This window comes from Acipenser ruthenus, chromosome 31 (assembly GCF_902713425.1).
Source record: "Acipenser ruthenus chromosome 31, fAciRut3.2 maternal haplotype, whole genome shotgun sequence".
NCBI lineage: Eukaryota > Metazoa > Chordata > Actinopteri > Acipenseriformes > Acipenseridae > Acipenser > Acipenser ruthenus.
Window position 1 is genome coordinate 14433989 of NC_081219.1, and position 17516 is coordinate 14451504.

Here is a 17516-nt window from a genome sequence, read left to right on the forward strand (position 1 = left end):
AAAACACAAAAGGAAGCAATGAACCCCTGGCAGGGCTACAGCTCCCAGAGACCACTCATATGTCCGGCGCTTGTTTGAAATCTTCAACCACCCAAGCTCTTTCCCTTTAAATCTATAGACGATTAATTTACAATAGTAAAAGCCTCTTACTTTTTCTAAAAAGGGTACATGGGACACAAATAAAAATTATGTTAATGTTCTTATTTTTGCAATGAGGTGCATGAAAACAGGGTTGAAAATGTAATGACAGGGTTGGATCTGGTCAGCCAAAAACGGTGAGTTTCCTTCTTGTGATACCTGAGCCGCTCTCAAAACGTATTTTAAGAAGAAACCGTTTGAACAACCGCTTGATTCCTTGTGTGCCTTAAGGGGTTAAAGCAGAAACTTATTACAGAAATCTAACCGAGACCAGCCTCAGCCTCAGCCTCCGTTTCCGCCTCCCTCCCTCCCATATCATTATAAGCAATTACATAGCGACCAGCAAGATGGCATGAGATGAAAACACATTAACTGGAAATAAACTGCGGAATGACTGGGAAGTTGGACTCAAGAGTGCAAAAGCAATCTGGATAAAAAAACCTGTAAATTGCATTGTTCTGCAATAATTAAAACTGCATCCCCCCCCGCCCCGCACCCCCTTTTTAAATTAAAATATTCTTACAAGATTTTAATTGAGGTAATATTCTAATACAGCAAGCAGTGACATTTAATTTGAAAACCCTAATTAAATCATTTAAACAGATGGGAAACTCTCCTTTTTGTGTTTTATAGATATATATATATATTAATATCCTGAACCCACTGAGCTGATTCATCAGAACAAGCTGTTTTAAATTAAGTGTCTCCCTAAATAACGATTACATTGCCGCAGTGATTTTCTGTTTTTACACTGTTGTCCTCCCTGTTCTATATCCAGGGGTATTACACAGCTGCAGCACCCAGCTCGCCCACCTGGTCTCATGGTGTGCATGGGACACCTGCCACGGGAATCTGATTCAACTTACTTTGTCGAACTTTGACAGGCTGCTCTTCCCTCGAGGATCTCCCTCACCAGTGCCTGCCATGGCTAACTGCTGCAACAGTCGACCAACCTACAATTGTTGCAGAAAGAAAATAAAAATAAATGTTACTGCAGCCTAATTCTCTGTATTAGTTTGTCAATTCTCCCAAACAACCACAGTACAGTCAAACTAGAAATGTAATAGCTAGCCTACTGTTGCAGTATGTGCTGCAGCGTGATTACAAGTCAGCATCCACAGGCTGAGCAAGGGCACAATACACTCAAAGAATAATATAAAAATGAAGTTACTGTTCACCTTTAAAATAATGTATTTATACTGGAATGTTTTACGTTTGGGGGTAGGACTCTAAGGATAGTATCCAAGAGGAGGGAAAAACTGCTTTACTTATCACCACCAACAACTAGTATTGGGCAACATGGTGTCCTCAACACTGCCCTTCAACCAAGCCCTGCACTCACTCATTTGGCCACACTACCTCACTCTGGTATATTAAGACTCCTTACCTGCATGAGGTTAAACCTAGCCACTTCGTTGATGGGGGCGTCCGAGATGATTCCGTACTGCTCGGGGTTGACGATGGCTGGGCAGATGAAGCAGGCCAGGAGGAGATCTGTGCACATGGCCCGCACCTCCCCCACCTCCAGCCTCTCCACGCACGACAGGGTCTTGTACATCTGCGTGATGATCCACCGCAGGCTGTGGGGGAAGCAGTAGGTGTTCTGCTTCAGGTAGCCGATGAACTTGTTGACCAGGGCCACCAGCTTGGCCTCATTGGACTCCACCATCTCCTGGACCTTGCGCCTGTATCCATCGGAGCCCTTCTCTCCGAACAGCTTCTCCTGCTGGGCCGGGGTGAAGCGCTCCGTCACCTTGCTGGGGTCGGTCTCCAGGTGGTCCTCGTCCTCCACCAGGAGCTGCATAATGGGCTCGTGGAGCGTGGCGGTCAGGAAGAGCTTGGCCGAGTACAGGCCCTCGGAGAAGAGCTTGAAGAGGATGCTGAAGGCGCAGGTCTCCCGGCGCAGCAGCCTCCGGGGGTTGTCGCTCTCCTTGAGCTCGAACTCGATGAGGTAGCGCAGCAGCTGCAGCAGGTAGCTCTCGTCCTCCTGCATGATGCAGTTCCCGTACAGCGAGATGAAGACGGTGTGAATGACCCCCTGCTCATGCTCCTGGTTCAGCTTCTCACCCGCCACCAGACAAGAGGCCACCAGTCTGGGGTTCTCCCTCAGATAGTTTAGGAACTCCCCGTAGATGGTCTCCTGGAAGCCCAGCGTCTTGTAGCCGTCCACGAACTGCGTGTCCTCCAGGATTTTGGCATGATGACAGCACTCTGCCGGTGAGGCCTCAGCGCTGTGAGGAAAGAGAAGCAGCGACAAGATTAATATGGCACGCCGAATGTCCGGGGGCCATGTGATCAAATGACGAACGTTTTTTTACATTCCAAATGCTAAAACTACAGAGGGTAAGATTACTTTTTTTTTTTTTTTTTTCCTATTCAAATGCACAAAAGCGTTTCATTTTTATTAACCAAGTCATATTCCCCTTGTCCCCATGCTAACCACTTAGGTCTTCAATGCAAAATATGCTCTAAAAAACTCAAACAAATCTATGAAGTTTGTTTCCTTTAAATATAAGTTGTGTGTAGGGTGTCTTAAGAGATGTCACTTCACACAGTTTGGACAAAAGGACTGCAGAGTGAAGCAGAGTTAACATGTTGTGTGCCGGGTGTCACTTAGAACACATGACGTTGAGGTTGCCAGTAACGTGTCGCTGGCAGCTGCTCGGCTCAGCCCACCTTGTCAGAATCAGTCTGTCCAGGTTGATCCTCTGCTGCTTGGTGATCCATGCCGAGCTGTACAGCTTCTCCGCTGTTTTCAGCACCTCTGCGTTGAGCCGCTGAAGAAGCTGCTTCTCCGAGTTCACGTAGAGCCGTTCCTGTTTGAGGTGATGGGCCAGAGTGTGGATATCTGGCTTCACCATCTTCACCAGCCAAGCAGGAGAGGGCAAAGACACCAGCTACAGCAGGAGCCAGAGAGGAGGCAATTAACACCATGGTGGAGGAATGCTCAAGGGAGTGTTACAATTAGCACAGGGCATACAACAGCACCCCATGCCAGGTTTACTGCTGTTACAATACACCTCCTTTAAAAAGCAAAAAAACACACAGTACTGGAACTGTTAAGAGTAAACCAAAAACAAAACCACAATTTTATATTCTAAAAGCAATGACGAATGCAAGACACCAGTCAGCAAGTAACTTTTAGAAATTGTGGCCGTAACGTTCACAAATTAATTAACAAAAACAAATATGCTGATTTTAAGAGCCTACAGAAGACAACTCCTTGTGGCCATTCATTCAGATGATCAGTCCCTTTAACTATAAAAGTACCAGCTCTCTTATTCAGTCCCTATGGCTGTCATAAAACTAGTAGTACTGTAGCCCTGTGTGTTATGGTTTAGTAGTTCTGACATTGACTCTCTATTTCACCAGCAAGAAACTTAAATGGAATTGTTCAGCCAATGCTAAATTCTATAAATTAAAGCTGCCCTCTTGTGGTGAGAGAATGACACTGCAGCACCATACTACAAAAACAAAAAGCAACTCCAATTTAACAGATTATTATTATTAAATCAGTCATTTAGCAGACGCTTTTATCCAAAGTGACTTAGAGAGAACTACAGTATGCATCAAGAACAACTGCTGCTGCAGAGTCACTTGCAACAGTTTTACGTCTCATCCGAAGAACGGAGCACAAGGTGGTTAATTGATTTGCTCAGGGTCACATACAGTGAGGCAGTGGCTAGGATTGAAGCGGTAACCTCCTGGTAGCAGCCCCTTTCTTTAACCACTCTGGTTGGGCAAATGGTTAAATGTTCTTAAGCGGAGACAACACAACAAGAAAACATACTTTCTGAAAACATACCTATATGAAACTGGATGTTTGTCTTTCTAATCAAAAAGTGAGTAAACTCAGGCAGGTGCTGTCCCCTGTTACTAATGCAGTGTACGATCAGAATAGAATGCAGCCTTAGTTAAATGATTTCTGAAACAGCCACTGCACACAAGGGGGTCTTTGTAGCTGACAGAGGAGGGAAACAGTGTTTGCTTTGAAAAGCAGACGACAGAAGAAAGACTGCAGCTCTCTGCAGGAGTCAGGAACGAGGAAAGAAAATTATACGATGCAGAGTATAATTACTTAATGCACACGTTTGACACTGCGCTGGTTTCTGGTTCTCCTCACAGTTCAAACAGCTGCTTTGACTGCCAACAGAATGATGCCTTTCAGTTTATGCATGCATATTTGTTTTGTTTGTGTGTATATATCAATGGACGATCACCTAAATTAATATGGGAAATATATACACTACAAGGATCACACTGAATGGCATTTTGAGCCATTTCAGTTTTTGCTTCATCGTAGAAGTGTCTAAAGCTCATAATAAAGCCTGGAATGGATCAAACTGCTATGCCTGGGGAGCCTCAAATGTACTTCATCCCCTGGCTGGGCTGGGTCCAGTCAAGTCATCTCTGCAAAGACTGATTACATCAACTGTAAATCCTATTTACAATTTTTTTTTTTTTCTGAGGAGCGAGAAATCCCAAATGTTACAGGCAAGTAATTTAGACACGCAGTGATGCAGATTATGTTACACTGCATTACGTTTTGTGTACTGATAAGACTCATCGGCACAATTCTCAGGCTTGGCATTCTAATGGAATGGTCCGGTACTGACATGCCTTCTTCCAATAGGAAAAAAACTCCAGTGACTTGTGAGTGGAACTATACAAGCAGGTGAAAGCCCGAGACCGAAGCCGAATATGCCACCTGATCCCATTTGTGACGAACAATCACACTTTGTGGGAAGCCTGCCCGGTGGCTGGTTTCAAATGTGCTTTTCTGGCAGGTGTTGGTAGTATTGCACAGTGCTATCACTTCTGTTACTAAGAGATTTAGTCAGTAGCATCGCTGATCGCGTTTCGCTGCCAAAAAACGCCTTTTTAAACTAGGGCAGAAACTAGATCATTAATTGAATCCTTCTATTCTACAGTCTTTCACAGTACCTCACACCCTGGAACTAACCTGACCAGACAGGTCTAACCAGCCAACTAAATTCTACATAATGCAGAGCTTTCAAAGATCCTGTATCACTATACACTGCTCTCTGACCTTCACGAGTCTCTACTAACTTCAGACACTGTTATGCAATTGTTAAGGAAGGTTTAACTACAAATGTCACAGCTTCAGAAGAGCTAGAACGTACTGCCCCACGCTCCTAGGAGGCCATTATTCAAACCATTTTACTTCAAATTAGGCTTTTAAGAGAGGTAAAAAATAAAATGACATTATAGAAAAGGCTGGGAAATACTAAATCTAACCGGAACCGCTTCACTGTACTGTAAACGTGCGCTCTACGTTTCCAAAGACCTAAACTGTTCAGATGCAGATCTTCACAAAGCGTAATTATTCAGCAGGCAAGAATGAAAACACAGCACAGTGTTGGAATATCATTTAACATTGGGAACTTGGTAAAATGTGATCTATTTCCGTCTCAATCCAGTAACGAGATATCTAGGGCAGTGAAGGCATGGGAGCTATTTGTGAAATAAAGATCACTGATTAATAAGGATGTCAGCTGAACCGTGCGTGCATATACTGATGCAGAAAAAAAAAAAAGGAGGAGCTATTGATAGCCTGGCAGGTCTAATTCTGTACCAGTTTATTTCTGCCACTGATGCAATAACCCTAGACTTTGTACTCTCATAACAGAGTACAAATCTGCTATAATTGTATTTACATTTATGTTACGTTTCTCTCAGCTGTTGTAAGAAATAGTCTAAAATGCGATATGTGTTTCTAGTTCCAGAGTTTCATTGGCGCAGATTTCCGAGTTGGCGAGCTTTGAAAATAACCATTGTAGGCTTAAGGGGGTTAGAAAGAATATCCTGTTAAAAGTTCTCATTCAGAGTACACTCAGCCAGACTTGATCGAAATGAACCTGACCTTGACGTGCACGTGAAGCGACTAATCTCTTTGAGAATCAAGCTCCGCGCCTCCAGACTCTAGAGTGACTGATGTACCGTCTTCACATTGAAACAAGCGACTGGCTAATCATCGGGGTAAGAGATTGCAACCACTCCCCTGGTCCTCGTTTCACTTAGGACACCTAGGATATCTGAAATCATGCCAGCAGTAACGCCAATGCAAAGTGTGCAGTCCAACCATAAAACTAGCATTGCAACCCTTTAGGTCCTAAAGCCCCAAGCTTGTAGATTACTTCCCTGCGAAGGCATAGTGACCTCAGTCGACTATTTAAAATATCACTAAACGTCTGTGTGGAGGTGTTGGAGAAATCAAAAAGTAACTGTCTGTCCGAAGAGGGGCTAATTATCACCTACCGGGGCAGTATTCCTCTCTCAATACATTTTCCTAACAGGTGCAGCTCCAGTATAGAAGAGCTATATAGCTAAGCAGCGAGGGAAAGTTTACATGCCACGGCACTAATCAAGGCTGTTGACAGCTCTAAGGACACAAAGCTACTCTTGTATCTGTCACTGCACTGCTCCAGCAAATAAATAAATCATGTCAGATTTTCACGGGACGTCCATTTCTCACAGGCTATTTTCTCTTGAGGAGTAACACACTTCCCCTTTTGGTGGCATGATGCCAGTGCAAATTACTTTAAAAAGTTTCCTATCCAGAACAGTAAAGAGCTACCCCTGATCGTCGCTGTGAAGAAAAAATATTGCAGTTCTCTTAGTTACAGTTATATCTTATAACAAGTCTAACAGAAGTGCTTTTGCTTGCCTGTATCATCACATACAAGACTGCCAATGCACTGTTGTTAATGTCTAAAGATCATTTCAGTTCAGGTTTCCAGTGGTGGGGGGGGACCGACACAGCATTGCAGTTGAGGCACAGCTTTTACTTTCCTTACTGTACATATTGTAGACCATCGCCCGATGCACAAAACTGCTGAACGGACATGTAGCGAAGAGATTAAAAAAAAAAACCTTCACAATATCACGGATGCAAGCAAAACTCCCACTGCATAGCAGTCTGACCCAGTGTAAAACTGAAACTTTAAAAGCAGAAGAGAGGAGCGTCTGTCAGTTTCCTGGCTCTGCTAGCTCAGTGAAGCGCGGTGCAGCGCAGCTGGGTGAAACACAGCCGAACGCATTAACGGCTCAGAGCACTTTTACTCTGACTCAACAAGGATGTGGCGATCTGACTCATGAACAAACCGGGCGGTACAAATCAATCTCCTCCGCTGCTTGGTTGACGTTCAGGCTTTAGCTCAGAACAAGACGTACAGTAAAAGTACCTGCGTCCCCTCCCACCCCCCCCCCCCCAACGACAATGTATCTGTTCTTTAAAACAGAAAGTTATTTTCTGCCACGGCTAGTTCAGTATTTCACACTTCTGGATATTCCTCTGTGTGATGGAGTCTGTGTTTCAGACCCCTTGGCTTGTGATGTTGCTTTCACAGTCAAACACCGCCTCAAAAGCGGTCTTAAAATAATAAAGCTGCACAGCGCTTTCTTCAGCTACAGACGAACCTTTCAGAGTGAGGAAATGTTAAATAAAAGCCCAGACCGAACAAGACATGAGCTCACCTATTCCGTACTACACAAATACAAGAGAATCAGGGAGGCTGGGGTGCGGAAAAGCAAGACATCTGGCAGCACTGGGTACACTTGGCTATGGGTTACAGTGCATGCATGCATGCTCCTGCCTTTGAAAAGACTGTTTCAGAGTCTCTTTCCTTCAATAGACAGCATAAAAGGGTCTGTATTTAAAGTTAAAAAAAACTGCCATGTAAATTTCCATCAAACTCCGACAAGCTGTTCCCCACAATAGAGGGTGTCCCGCAAGTCAGACACAACCATGATCGTTAACAGTGTTGTTTTCTTTCACTATGTGAAAAGCTTTTAACAAAGAGGAACTAATTCAGAGCCTTCTGGCGCAGGTGTGTGGCGAAGAGATTTAACAGGGTCGTCCGATTTAACAGCAGAATATTGACTGCGATACCCGACACCTTGCAAATTCTTCCGCAGCTTCGCCAAACCAGGTGTCGGCACAATGAAAAAGTAGCCAGGACCAACACTCTCACGCTGGGCGAGTGGTTCACGAGATATAGCCTTCACTAGCCATTCGGGAATCCAGAATTGATGCAGGCCAACATGATCTACAAACACGAACGGTAAGAAATGCCCACAGCAAAGTTTCATCACAGATGAACAGTGAACTTTGTATGCCAAACTGAAGAATGTACTGCACAGCCGCCTCCATTACACCCTGGACATATCATAACCCACGCTTGGTATGCTAATACTGAACAGGAACCAAACTAACCATTAATGGAGACCAGAAAGTGATGTACAGTATTAGTTTTACAAACTCTCACTAGAACAATGAAAGATAAGTTTAGATTGCAGTTCCCGTTTCACAGCCTACGTCAAACCTCAGTGCTTGTGGGCAGCGAGTCTGCATGCAGATAAACGTGCAAGCTGACAAAGTAGTACAAGGGTGTATTACCTCACTTCAAGAGTTAAAATCTCCCTCAGTGTTGGTGCGTCGATAAGAGAAAAACAATGGATTATTTCTGGATGTATAGTAATTGTTTGGAATTCTGTTATTGTTGTACTGTTACTTTATTGAGTCTGGTCTACATAGGTCTCTCGTTGTATTCGTGCTGCACTGTTGAGATGTACCTGTGCTGGCCCTGCCTGCGGGAACAAGTGAATAAACTAAACGAACAGTAAAACAGTATACAGTGAGTGCTGTCTCTTCACTCCGCTGTACGACTTACACGTCACACAGTACATTAGTGAAGGGCCCTTATATAGTAAAATGCCATGTGTCAACATGGCCAAACTGTTAATGAACTAAATTAGCAAATGATGGAATCTTGAAATATAGGGAGCGCTGTATGAAATAGCTGGAGCGCTGTATGAAATATTATTATTATTATTTGTCTATTTAGCAGATGCCTTTATCCAAGGCGACTTACAGAGACTAGGGTGTGTGAACTATGCATCAGCTGCAGAGTCACTTACAACTACGTCTCACCCGAAAGACGGAGCACAAGGAGGTTAAGTGACTTGCTCAGGGTCACACAATGAGTCAGTGGCTGAGGTGGGATTTGAACCGGGGACCTCCTGGTTACAAGCGCTTTTCTTTAACCACTGGACCACACAGCCTCCTATAATAGAGGGAGCACTGTATGAAATAGAGGGAGCGCTGTATGAAATAGAGGGAGCGCTGTATGAAATAGAGGGAGCGCTGTATGAAATAGAGGGAGCGCTGTATGAAATAGAGGGAGCGCTGTATTGTGCAGTTTTGACTCCTGACTGCCTGTTCTTGACTCGCAGGACCTCAACGTACGAAAAATGTTAATTGAGTTCAAAACTAAAAGCAAGTGTTGCAGTGTGAGCAGCTGCTGCACAAAAGCGACAGAAAACTAAACTGAAAAAATCAGGAAAACCATGAATTTCCCTCCTACTGTACCTATGCCAACTCCAAGCACCAGCAGTTTGGTTTCTTTGCTTTATGTTTAAATACACAGTACTTTTCTCCCTCATTGTCTTGCTTTCATGCACTCAGCTGAGAAAGGCACCTGGAAGCCAGACACTGGGGGGGGGGAAGACGTATACAAACTCTGTTTTATGAATTCAGATACAGGTACGAGATTCAAGGTGAACAACACTGCTACGGAAATAACCTTGATGAAATCTGCACTTCACAATGCACACAGCCACTTTCAATGATTAAATAAAGCACAGTAGTGTTTCTCTGGGTCTTTCGTATTCCATTCAGCAGTACCCATCTGTGAATTGTATACAGAAGTTAGGAATGGCTTCACTGCTGCTCAGACACACAGAGGGTCCTCATAAATCGCACAGCACCTGAAAGGTTAAACATTTGCAGAAAATCAAGTTTATCGGATTAAAGCCAAATGCAATCTGTTTGTAGGAGGCTGGAAGTGTATGGCAGCATGTGGGTGAAGACTGGGGAAAAATCAAGGCAGCTGGTGTGTTCACCATGTAGAGCATAACAGACAGCAGAGAGACTAGCAGACAGACAGCAGAGAGACCAGCAGAGAGGAGCAACAGACAGACAGCAGAGAGACCAGCAGACAGACAGCAGTGAGACAAGCAGACAGACAAGCAGAGACAGCAGAGAGACCAGCAGACAGACAAGCAGACGGACAGACATGATCCGTGCATAATTGTACTTCCTACTTGCTCTTAACGGAATTCACTCTTATAAGCAAATATTTTTACTATAAGTTTAACTGCTCTTAGTCGAAATCGCTCTCAAACATAATTATTTACTATATTTTTCTTCTTGGTTGAATTTGCTCCCATTTACTACTGAATATTGTATTTAAGTGCTCTTATCTGTAATGTAACATTTTGCAACGTCATATTTTGTAGCAACTATAAAATCACCCTGGATAAGGGCGTCTGCTAAGAAAATAAATAATAATAATTGTAAAATCACCTGATCAAAGCATTCCTTTATTCTCATCAAGAGAGCTGCAGTTTTTCATTCTAACCCCGATCCCCGATCCGCCACCCCCCCCATGCGCTAACCCCGATATCACAAAAACCTTTTACATACTGGGGAAAAAAATAAAAAAAACACAAGCACAAGAAACCAAAACAGTACTTACTGAACAGATATGAGGAATTCCAGGACCAAGGACAAGATACTGTAGATGCACAGCGTCTCGTGTTTAATGGTCATGATGTCCCATCATAAAATGCATTTTAAAAATACAGTATATATAAACCATGTGCAATATATACCTACAAGTTAAACACTGTAGTCGTCAGTGAATGTGTTGCAGTTCTCTCACATCTGGTTTTGAGTTCCACTTATATCCCACACAGCCTGCCTTCCTTCCTTAACATGCTGACCTGGAGAGTTATAAGAAGCGGTCTCAGATACAGTGACCCTCCCCCCACCCCCACCTTCCTCTCGTGCGGGTCCCGGTACTGTAAAAGCCATCCTCACTGTGAAACTCAAAAAACACTCCTTATCTGACTGAACTCCAATCGCTGTTCTGCATTCGTTTTGAGATCCAGCAAAACAAAAATGAAACAGAAATGTCATACTGGAGTGTGGGTTCGTTCGGACATGCAACATCTGGAGGAAATAGGCAATGTTTTGCAACATCGAATCTTCAATGTACAATATGCATTGAAGGCATAGAGAAAGAGTCTTAAGACGAAATTTCTGAGGTTGAATGTACTATTAGTCAATGCATGAGGATTAATAAATTCATAAATTAACCCTGTCATGCCAAAGCATTATAAAATGCAGTGCTGGACAATGGGCCATATTGTTGCACATACTGCTAACACGCTGTTTTGAGATGATACTTTACTCAGCAGCACTTTTTACTCAACGCTCTGCTAACAATTTTATCATCAGTTTGCAGCCTCACACTGGGAGGCACGCCATGCTTGTTACTGATCAGCTGGCTGCATATACATGTTATTGCTTTAAAAAAAAAAAAAAAACCTAAAATAACATTATGATGCTAGAACGTTACTATCGTATCAAGGGCACTTTCTTTCACTCTGGGTGCATCTCAGTCAGGCCCGTTATGAATCTGAGCAGCGAAAATCCAAATTCAAAAACGCACCAGAGATGATCCTGAATGATCATTCATGTTACACGCCTTTACTCGTTTACTGGGACATCCCCCTGCGTGGAATAAAAACTGCATACCACGGACGCTCATCCAGTATCCTCTACACAGCTTTCCTTCAGGCTCAAGTAAACCGACAGGGACAGCAGAGCCTGCAATCTGATTTTCAGAAATCAAATCATCTTCTGTCTGTGAAAAGCAAACATTTCCGTCACGGATCTGACTGTATCATCACAGGCACTGCTCCAACAGTGACAGACTGCCTGCAGAAAAGATTTCGATAGCACGCCGATGAGATATAAAACAAATCCACTGCACTCTGTTGTTCATCTCAGTATAGTGTCTTGATACTTGGTGTAGTATCTATCTGTACTATCTGGGGTAGTGGTTAGGGCTCTGGACTCTTGACCGGAGGGTCATGGGTTCAATCCCAGGTGGGGGGACACTGCTGCTGTACCCATGAGCAAGGTACTTTACCTAGATTGCTCCAGTAAAAACCCAACTGTATAAATGGGTAATTGTATGTAAAAAAAATAAATTAATAATAATGTGATGTCTTGTAACAATTGTAAGTCTGCTAAGAAATAAATAATAAATAATAATAATATTCTATCTGGCGCACACTGTTTTGAGCAGAAACTGCTAAGCATGTATGAAGAGTAATCTGACGTTTTTACGGTATTAAGGAATTTTTAAAAAATGTAATTTTTTAATTTCAGGAACTTGATTATCTAATTTACTGGTATTATCCGATTTACTGTAAAAGGAAGCGAACCTGGTCTCACCATGCTGTTGATAGCCATGGTCACCACACACTGCTGTATGATAATCAGAATAATAAATCTTCTGACTAAATTGGTTGCACTCAGCTCAGTGTTCTTCAGTTCCATTAACATCTTCCTCTGCAGCACAACGCTGGTAATCTACATTAGGGTGGGGCCGCTTTGACCCCAAGGATATTAAGGGAGTCTTGCCTCAAGTCTGACTCACTCTAGTGGTGTCAGCTCAAAATCTGCAAGTCTAAACTACGCCTGAAAACGCACCGGTTTAATTATTATTATTATTATTATTATTATTATTATTATTTTTTATTTCTTAGCAGACGCCCTTATCCAGGGCGACTTACAATCGTAAGCAAATACATTTCAAGTGTTACAATACAAGTAATACAATAAGAGCAAGAAATACAATAACTTTTGTTCAAGCAAAGTACAAGTGTGACAAACCACAATTCAATAATACAGGTTTAAGAAAAAGAAGCGACTTGGAATCTCACAGTACCTGAAGGGATTATACAGAATGGTCTTTAAACATGAAGTGATCCTCACAGCTGATACCATGCATGCTAAACCCCAATAATAGAGTCAGTTCTTAGGATCTAAAAATAAACAGCAAGCCAAAGAAACTTTGCATGTCCTCTTTTCAAAAGTAAAAAAAAAAATTTAAAAAAATCCCCACTTCCTTTAAAATTGATGACTTCCTTTCTGAACTCTGCCAATAAAGCCCTCCCCAAACTAAAGACTTAAATGAATCCAATGTCAACCTGTCTAAAGTCAACCGGAAAAGAGTTCCACAAACGAGGAGCACAACAGCAAAATGCTCTGTCTCCAGATGATTGTTGGAACAATATATATACTGGTTTTCTTTTAACTCCTAACCAAATACTTTCAGACGCACTCTGGAGTACTGTATATTTAAATGTCATCAGGGACTCTGGGGGTGCGGTAGCACCCCCTTGGCTTTGAATGGCCGCCATCACATACAGGGGTTACAGTTTTGTTCAATGGCTTTCAGCACCCCCACTTTAAAAATGGTTTGCCACTGAATGTCATTACAATCAATTAAAACAAGCTGTACAGGCAGTTTGCAATACAAAATCCTGACACAGAAAACTTTAACCAGAAGACAGTTTGAACAGAAAAAAGAAAAGAAAAATAAATAAATAAAAATAACCAACTAATCCAGCGTCAGAAACTGTGTCACGTTACTCATACTGTCGGCCCTCCTAGGGCAGTGAAAGTGGTTCTTAATTATTATTTTTTTGCATTGCAAAGTGACCAGCTGACTTTAGCCTCCTCGTTCACTATAATGTCAACGCTAATAACACACTGTAATGGCATACAGCAGGGAGCAGAAAAGACAGAGGCACAATGTAGATGTACACAACACAATTACTGCGTGCATGCTCAACGCATGCTGCATACAAAACAACGTGCAATCCTTCGGTTGCAGAGAAGCACTCCTACACTAATCAGTCAATAATGATCATTAATATTTATTTATTTATTTATTTATCAGATGCCTTTATCCAAACCCATCCCAATATGTATTGACAACTACCGCCATGACACAATGCGAGACATACATATGATAAATGTGGATCCATGAAGTACTATCATTGTCCGTTCTCAGCACTGTGGAGTTTAAATCCGGGATTTAAAAACTAGCGTTACTACCAACAATGTTACAAAAACTGAAAAGCATTCTCCCAACGGAGTCATGATGTTCAGCGTGCTACACAACAGAACAAGGCAACAAACAGACAGCACGCCGTGCGAGCCCCGCCAGTGCCGGCGATCAAAACCGTGCATTACACAATCTGGTACATAATAAATAAAACACAACTCCCCACAGAACAGGAGTTACGACTTCAGTCTGTGCTTTCCGCGTTTTATCGTATAGGAAGGTGCAGCCCAGGATCTCTCTCTCTCTTTACAAAGTGCGCTTGCACCGCGGTGTGACTGGGCGAACCTCGGAGGGGCTACGATGGGAAGGGTCCAGCAAGACCATTATTATTTTTCACCGTTTAATAATTCTACTCCAAAAAGCCTTTCAAGGGGTATGTACGCTGGTGCACCACCGCAAACACACACTCCAGTTTGTCGCTGCAGTAAATGCACACCGTCTCCGGTAGTTTTTTTTTTTAGTTAATAGTTGAGAGGCCTGTACTTTTGCACACAAACACACACAGCCCAGCAGAAATGCTGTTTTGCCACTAACATTAACAACATGGACCCCAACGGTATGGCCATATAAGGTCTACTTACAGAAACACTTACGAGGACAGTTCCGACGTTTCTCCGTCCGACGACGTATAGTTTTAGTCTAGTTTTCTTTTTCCCCCTGTCCTTTCTCAGCTGTTTTGTTTTGAGATACCTCCTCCTCCTTCCTTTACAATCCTTTCCGCCAAGCGCACACCAGAGCGGTAGCTGTCACTGATCTCGGGCGGTCATGCGCCTCACGCGTGCGCGTCGCGGCGGGAAGAAGGCGAGATGGGAGTTGTAGTCTTCGATGCGGGCGAGTTTGTAGGCTTCTTTTGCATTGTGAGGTGTGGCTTTATTTCAGTTAACAGGTGCATCCACCACTATCCCTGGCTCCCGAATAATTAATGGTAATGTATTTGGTGTGCTTGTTGCATGACAATAAAATAAAATAAAATGTTTAACCGGACCACGTATGTGTTGCACGTTCATTTAAAACCAGCCCAGCTCCATTTTCTATGTAGTGCAAGTTGCCTGTGTGATGCAGGATGCTTGTGATAATGTGATAATGTTCACAGATTGAACGCCGCTGGGAACTGTGTTGTTGCGCATCTCTCTCGCTAGGTATGGTTTCAAATGACCAATTTCAAAAACCAAGAAAGGACTCTATACTTCTCTGTTTCGGTGACTTTTTTAATCGTGACTGTAGCGTGGTGGTATTGGTCTGCAGTAACCAGGAGAAGTGAGACATACCGAAATAACGTGGCTTTTTTTTTTTTTTTTTTTTTTTTACATAAAAAACCATGATAAAAGAGAAACGCTTTTATGACACATTTTTCACACAACCAAAACGAAAAGTTTAACCCGAGTGCGTTGGAAACGTGGGACTGTAGCTTAAAAAAAGCCCTTTAATAACAGTACAACCCTTTCTTGGTAAAAATGCTTTTGCGTGCATGTTTGTACTTTCGTGTGCCATACCACACTTTTACCAGCAGATGGCAGTCAAGCGACAACAGTAAATATCACTCAGCAAAGTCACAATAAAATACCACTTTAGAACGCAATTGGATGCGTGCACTTGTCCGAGTTTGAACCGCTGTTTAACATTTTGAGATGTCATAAATAATACTGGTTAAAAACGGAGCTCACATTAAAAAAAACAAACTGTTTTATTAGGCCTGTGATGTCAGAGGGCAATACTGTTTTGGCTATTGACTGCTGAGTGGCTCACAGTGCAATCGTTTTTTGACCTCTGAATAATAGAGTGACTCCACTGTACATCACTGTAAGTTCTCCTTGGTGTAAATTGCGTTTGTTTTGTATGATGTAATGCTGTTGCTTGACCACTAGGCGGTGTACTGACGTAACAAATTGCCAGCTCAAGCTGTTGGCCAGTCACACACGACTTAAAACCAGCTACAGGGCGAAATCCAACCGACATCACAAAGCTAGTTTTCTTTTAATCCATCTTTCTCAAAATAATCCCTGAAGCATTCAAAGAATCCCATTTAATATATATATATATTTTTAACTCCAACGCCATAAAAGGTATTTTTTTTTTTAATTCGCTTTGCAAAATTACCCATTGTCATCCTGGTTAAATGGACTCATTGTCATCCTGGTTAAATGGACTCATTGTCATCCTGGTTAACTATTTTAAACTAGTGATAGCCAGAATGATTATTATAATGCACTTCTTATATACCGGTACTGACTGAATCATGGTGCCGCAGTGCCTAATATCTAAGCACTGCCTTAGGCTAAATTAAGAGCTCTCCGCAGTGCACAGTAATAAAGCCATGGGCACATACGTGGTCAGTTAATACCAGGAGGTTTATTCAGCTGATGTGAATTCCGCCCCTGTTTAAATAATGAATAAAGGACCCAATATTAGGGCAATCAAACAAGTAAAAAAAACCAAAAGGATTCTATTCTAAGGGTTTCAATGACAGTGGCATTTAAGATCAACCACCGCTTGGATCAGCCTTTTTTTTTAACTGGGTCCCCCTTTGAAGTGACTTGGGCCTCCCGCTACCCCCAGACATACCCTCGATATGCTATAGAAGCACGTCCGGATTTAGAGGTTTGAAATGAAGGTTCTAAATGTGTTATTCTAAATCGGAGAGGCTTCCATAGCTCTCTACAAAGCGTTCACTGCAACTGACTGAGCAGGAATAAGAAATAAAAACAAAGGGGTCCCCCCCCCCCCCCCCCCCCCGAAACCTTACTGAGACCCCTCAGGTCTGGATCAATTTAATACAGCCCCCCACCCCCCCATGTCAGTACAGACAGGAATAGCGGATTCGTACTCAATCAGGCAATGAAAGTGAGAAAACAGTAAGTGCCCCATAGGGCTGCTGCATACTGAATGGGTTCTGTGGACGCATCCCAGGCCTGCCTAGCAGATGCGTTGGTTTAACATATTCATACTGTATGTGGCTCTCTGGTGGAGACAGAAGGATCTGGTGCTGCCAGTTGATCCTACAGCTCTGTACAGCTGCTGTGTGCATGAGATCTGTCTCTTACCGAGGAGCAGGAGAATTACCTGCACGAGTCACAGTTTGAAATGCGGGTCTTGTGTTGCTTCCCGCAGGCCTGATGGAAATCCAGACCACACATCAGTGGTATGTAGCAACATTACACTGCAAGCAGGTAGTGTGCCCGATTAGCATAGGATTCATAAGAGAATGCATTAAGAGCCGGTAGTGCCTCCTTCAGAGGGTCTGATTGCTATTAGAAGTTATTTTGATAGAGGGGTTAATCATTAAAGCTTTGTTCTTATAAAAGGCGTGCTATACCTTTAGATAAACCGAAGATGGAGTGCTATCGCATGTCAGATATAATGCTTGTCGTG

General features: G+C 42.8%; 1 protein-coding gene across 9 annotated transcripts in view; it reads right to left on the reverse strand.

Annotated features, from left to right (window-relative positions):
* The window catches only part of LOC117396866 (GTPase-activating protein and VPS9 domain-containing protein 1), a 37283-nt gene extending 22309 nt beyond the window's left edge, over positions 1-14974 (reverse strand). For 6 of the 9 annotated variants that reach the window (XM_059005694.1, XM_059005693.1, XM_059005695.1 and 3 more), the window contains exons 1-4: positions 14729-14973; positions 2815-3035; positions 1526-2369; positions 1005-1091 (exon numbers count right to left, since the gene is read on the reverse strand). In XM_059005694.1, coding sequence (XP_058861677.1) covers positions 1005-1091; positions 1526-2369; positions 2815-2999 — 1116 coding nt within the window. In that variant the 5' untranslated portion in view covers positions 3000-3035; positions 14729-14973. Of the gene's footprint in view, positions 1-1004; positions 1092-1525; positions 2370-2814; positions 3036-14728 lie in introns of all 9 variants that reach the window. The other 3 variants (XM_059005689.1, XM_059005688.1, XM_059005696.1) reach the window with 3 other exon arrangements.
* Between the last annotated feature and the right edge of the window lie 2542 nt (positions 14975-17516).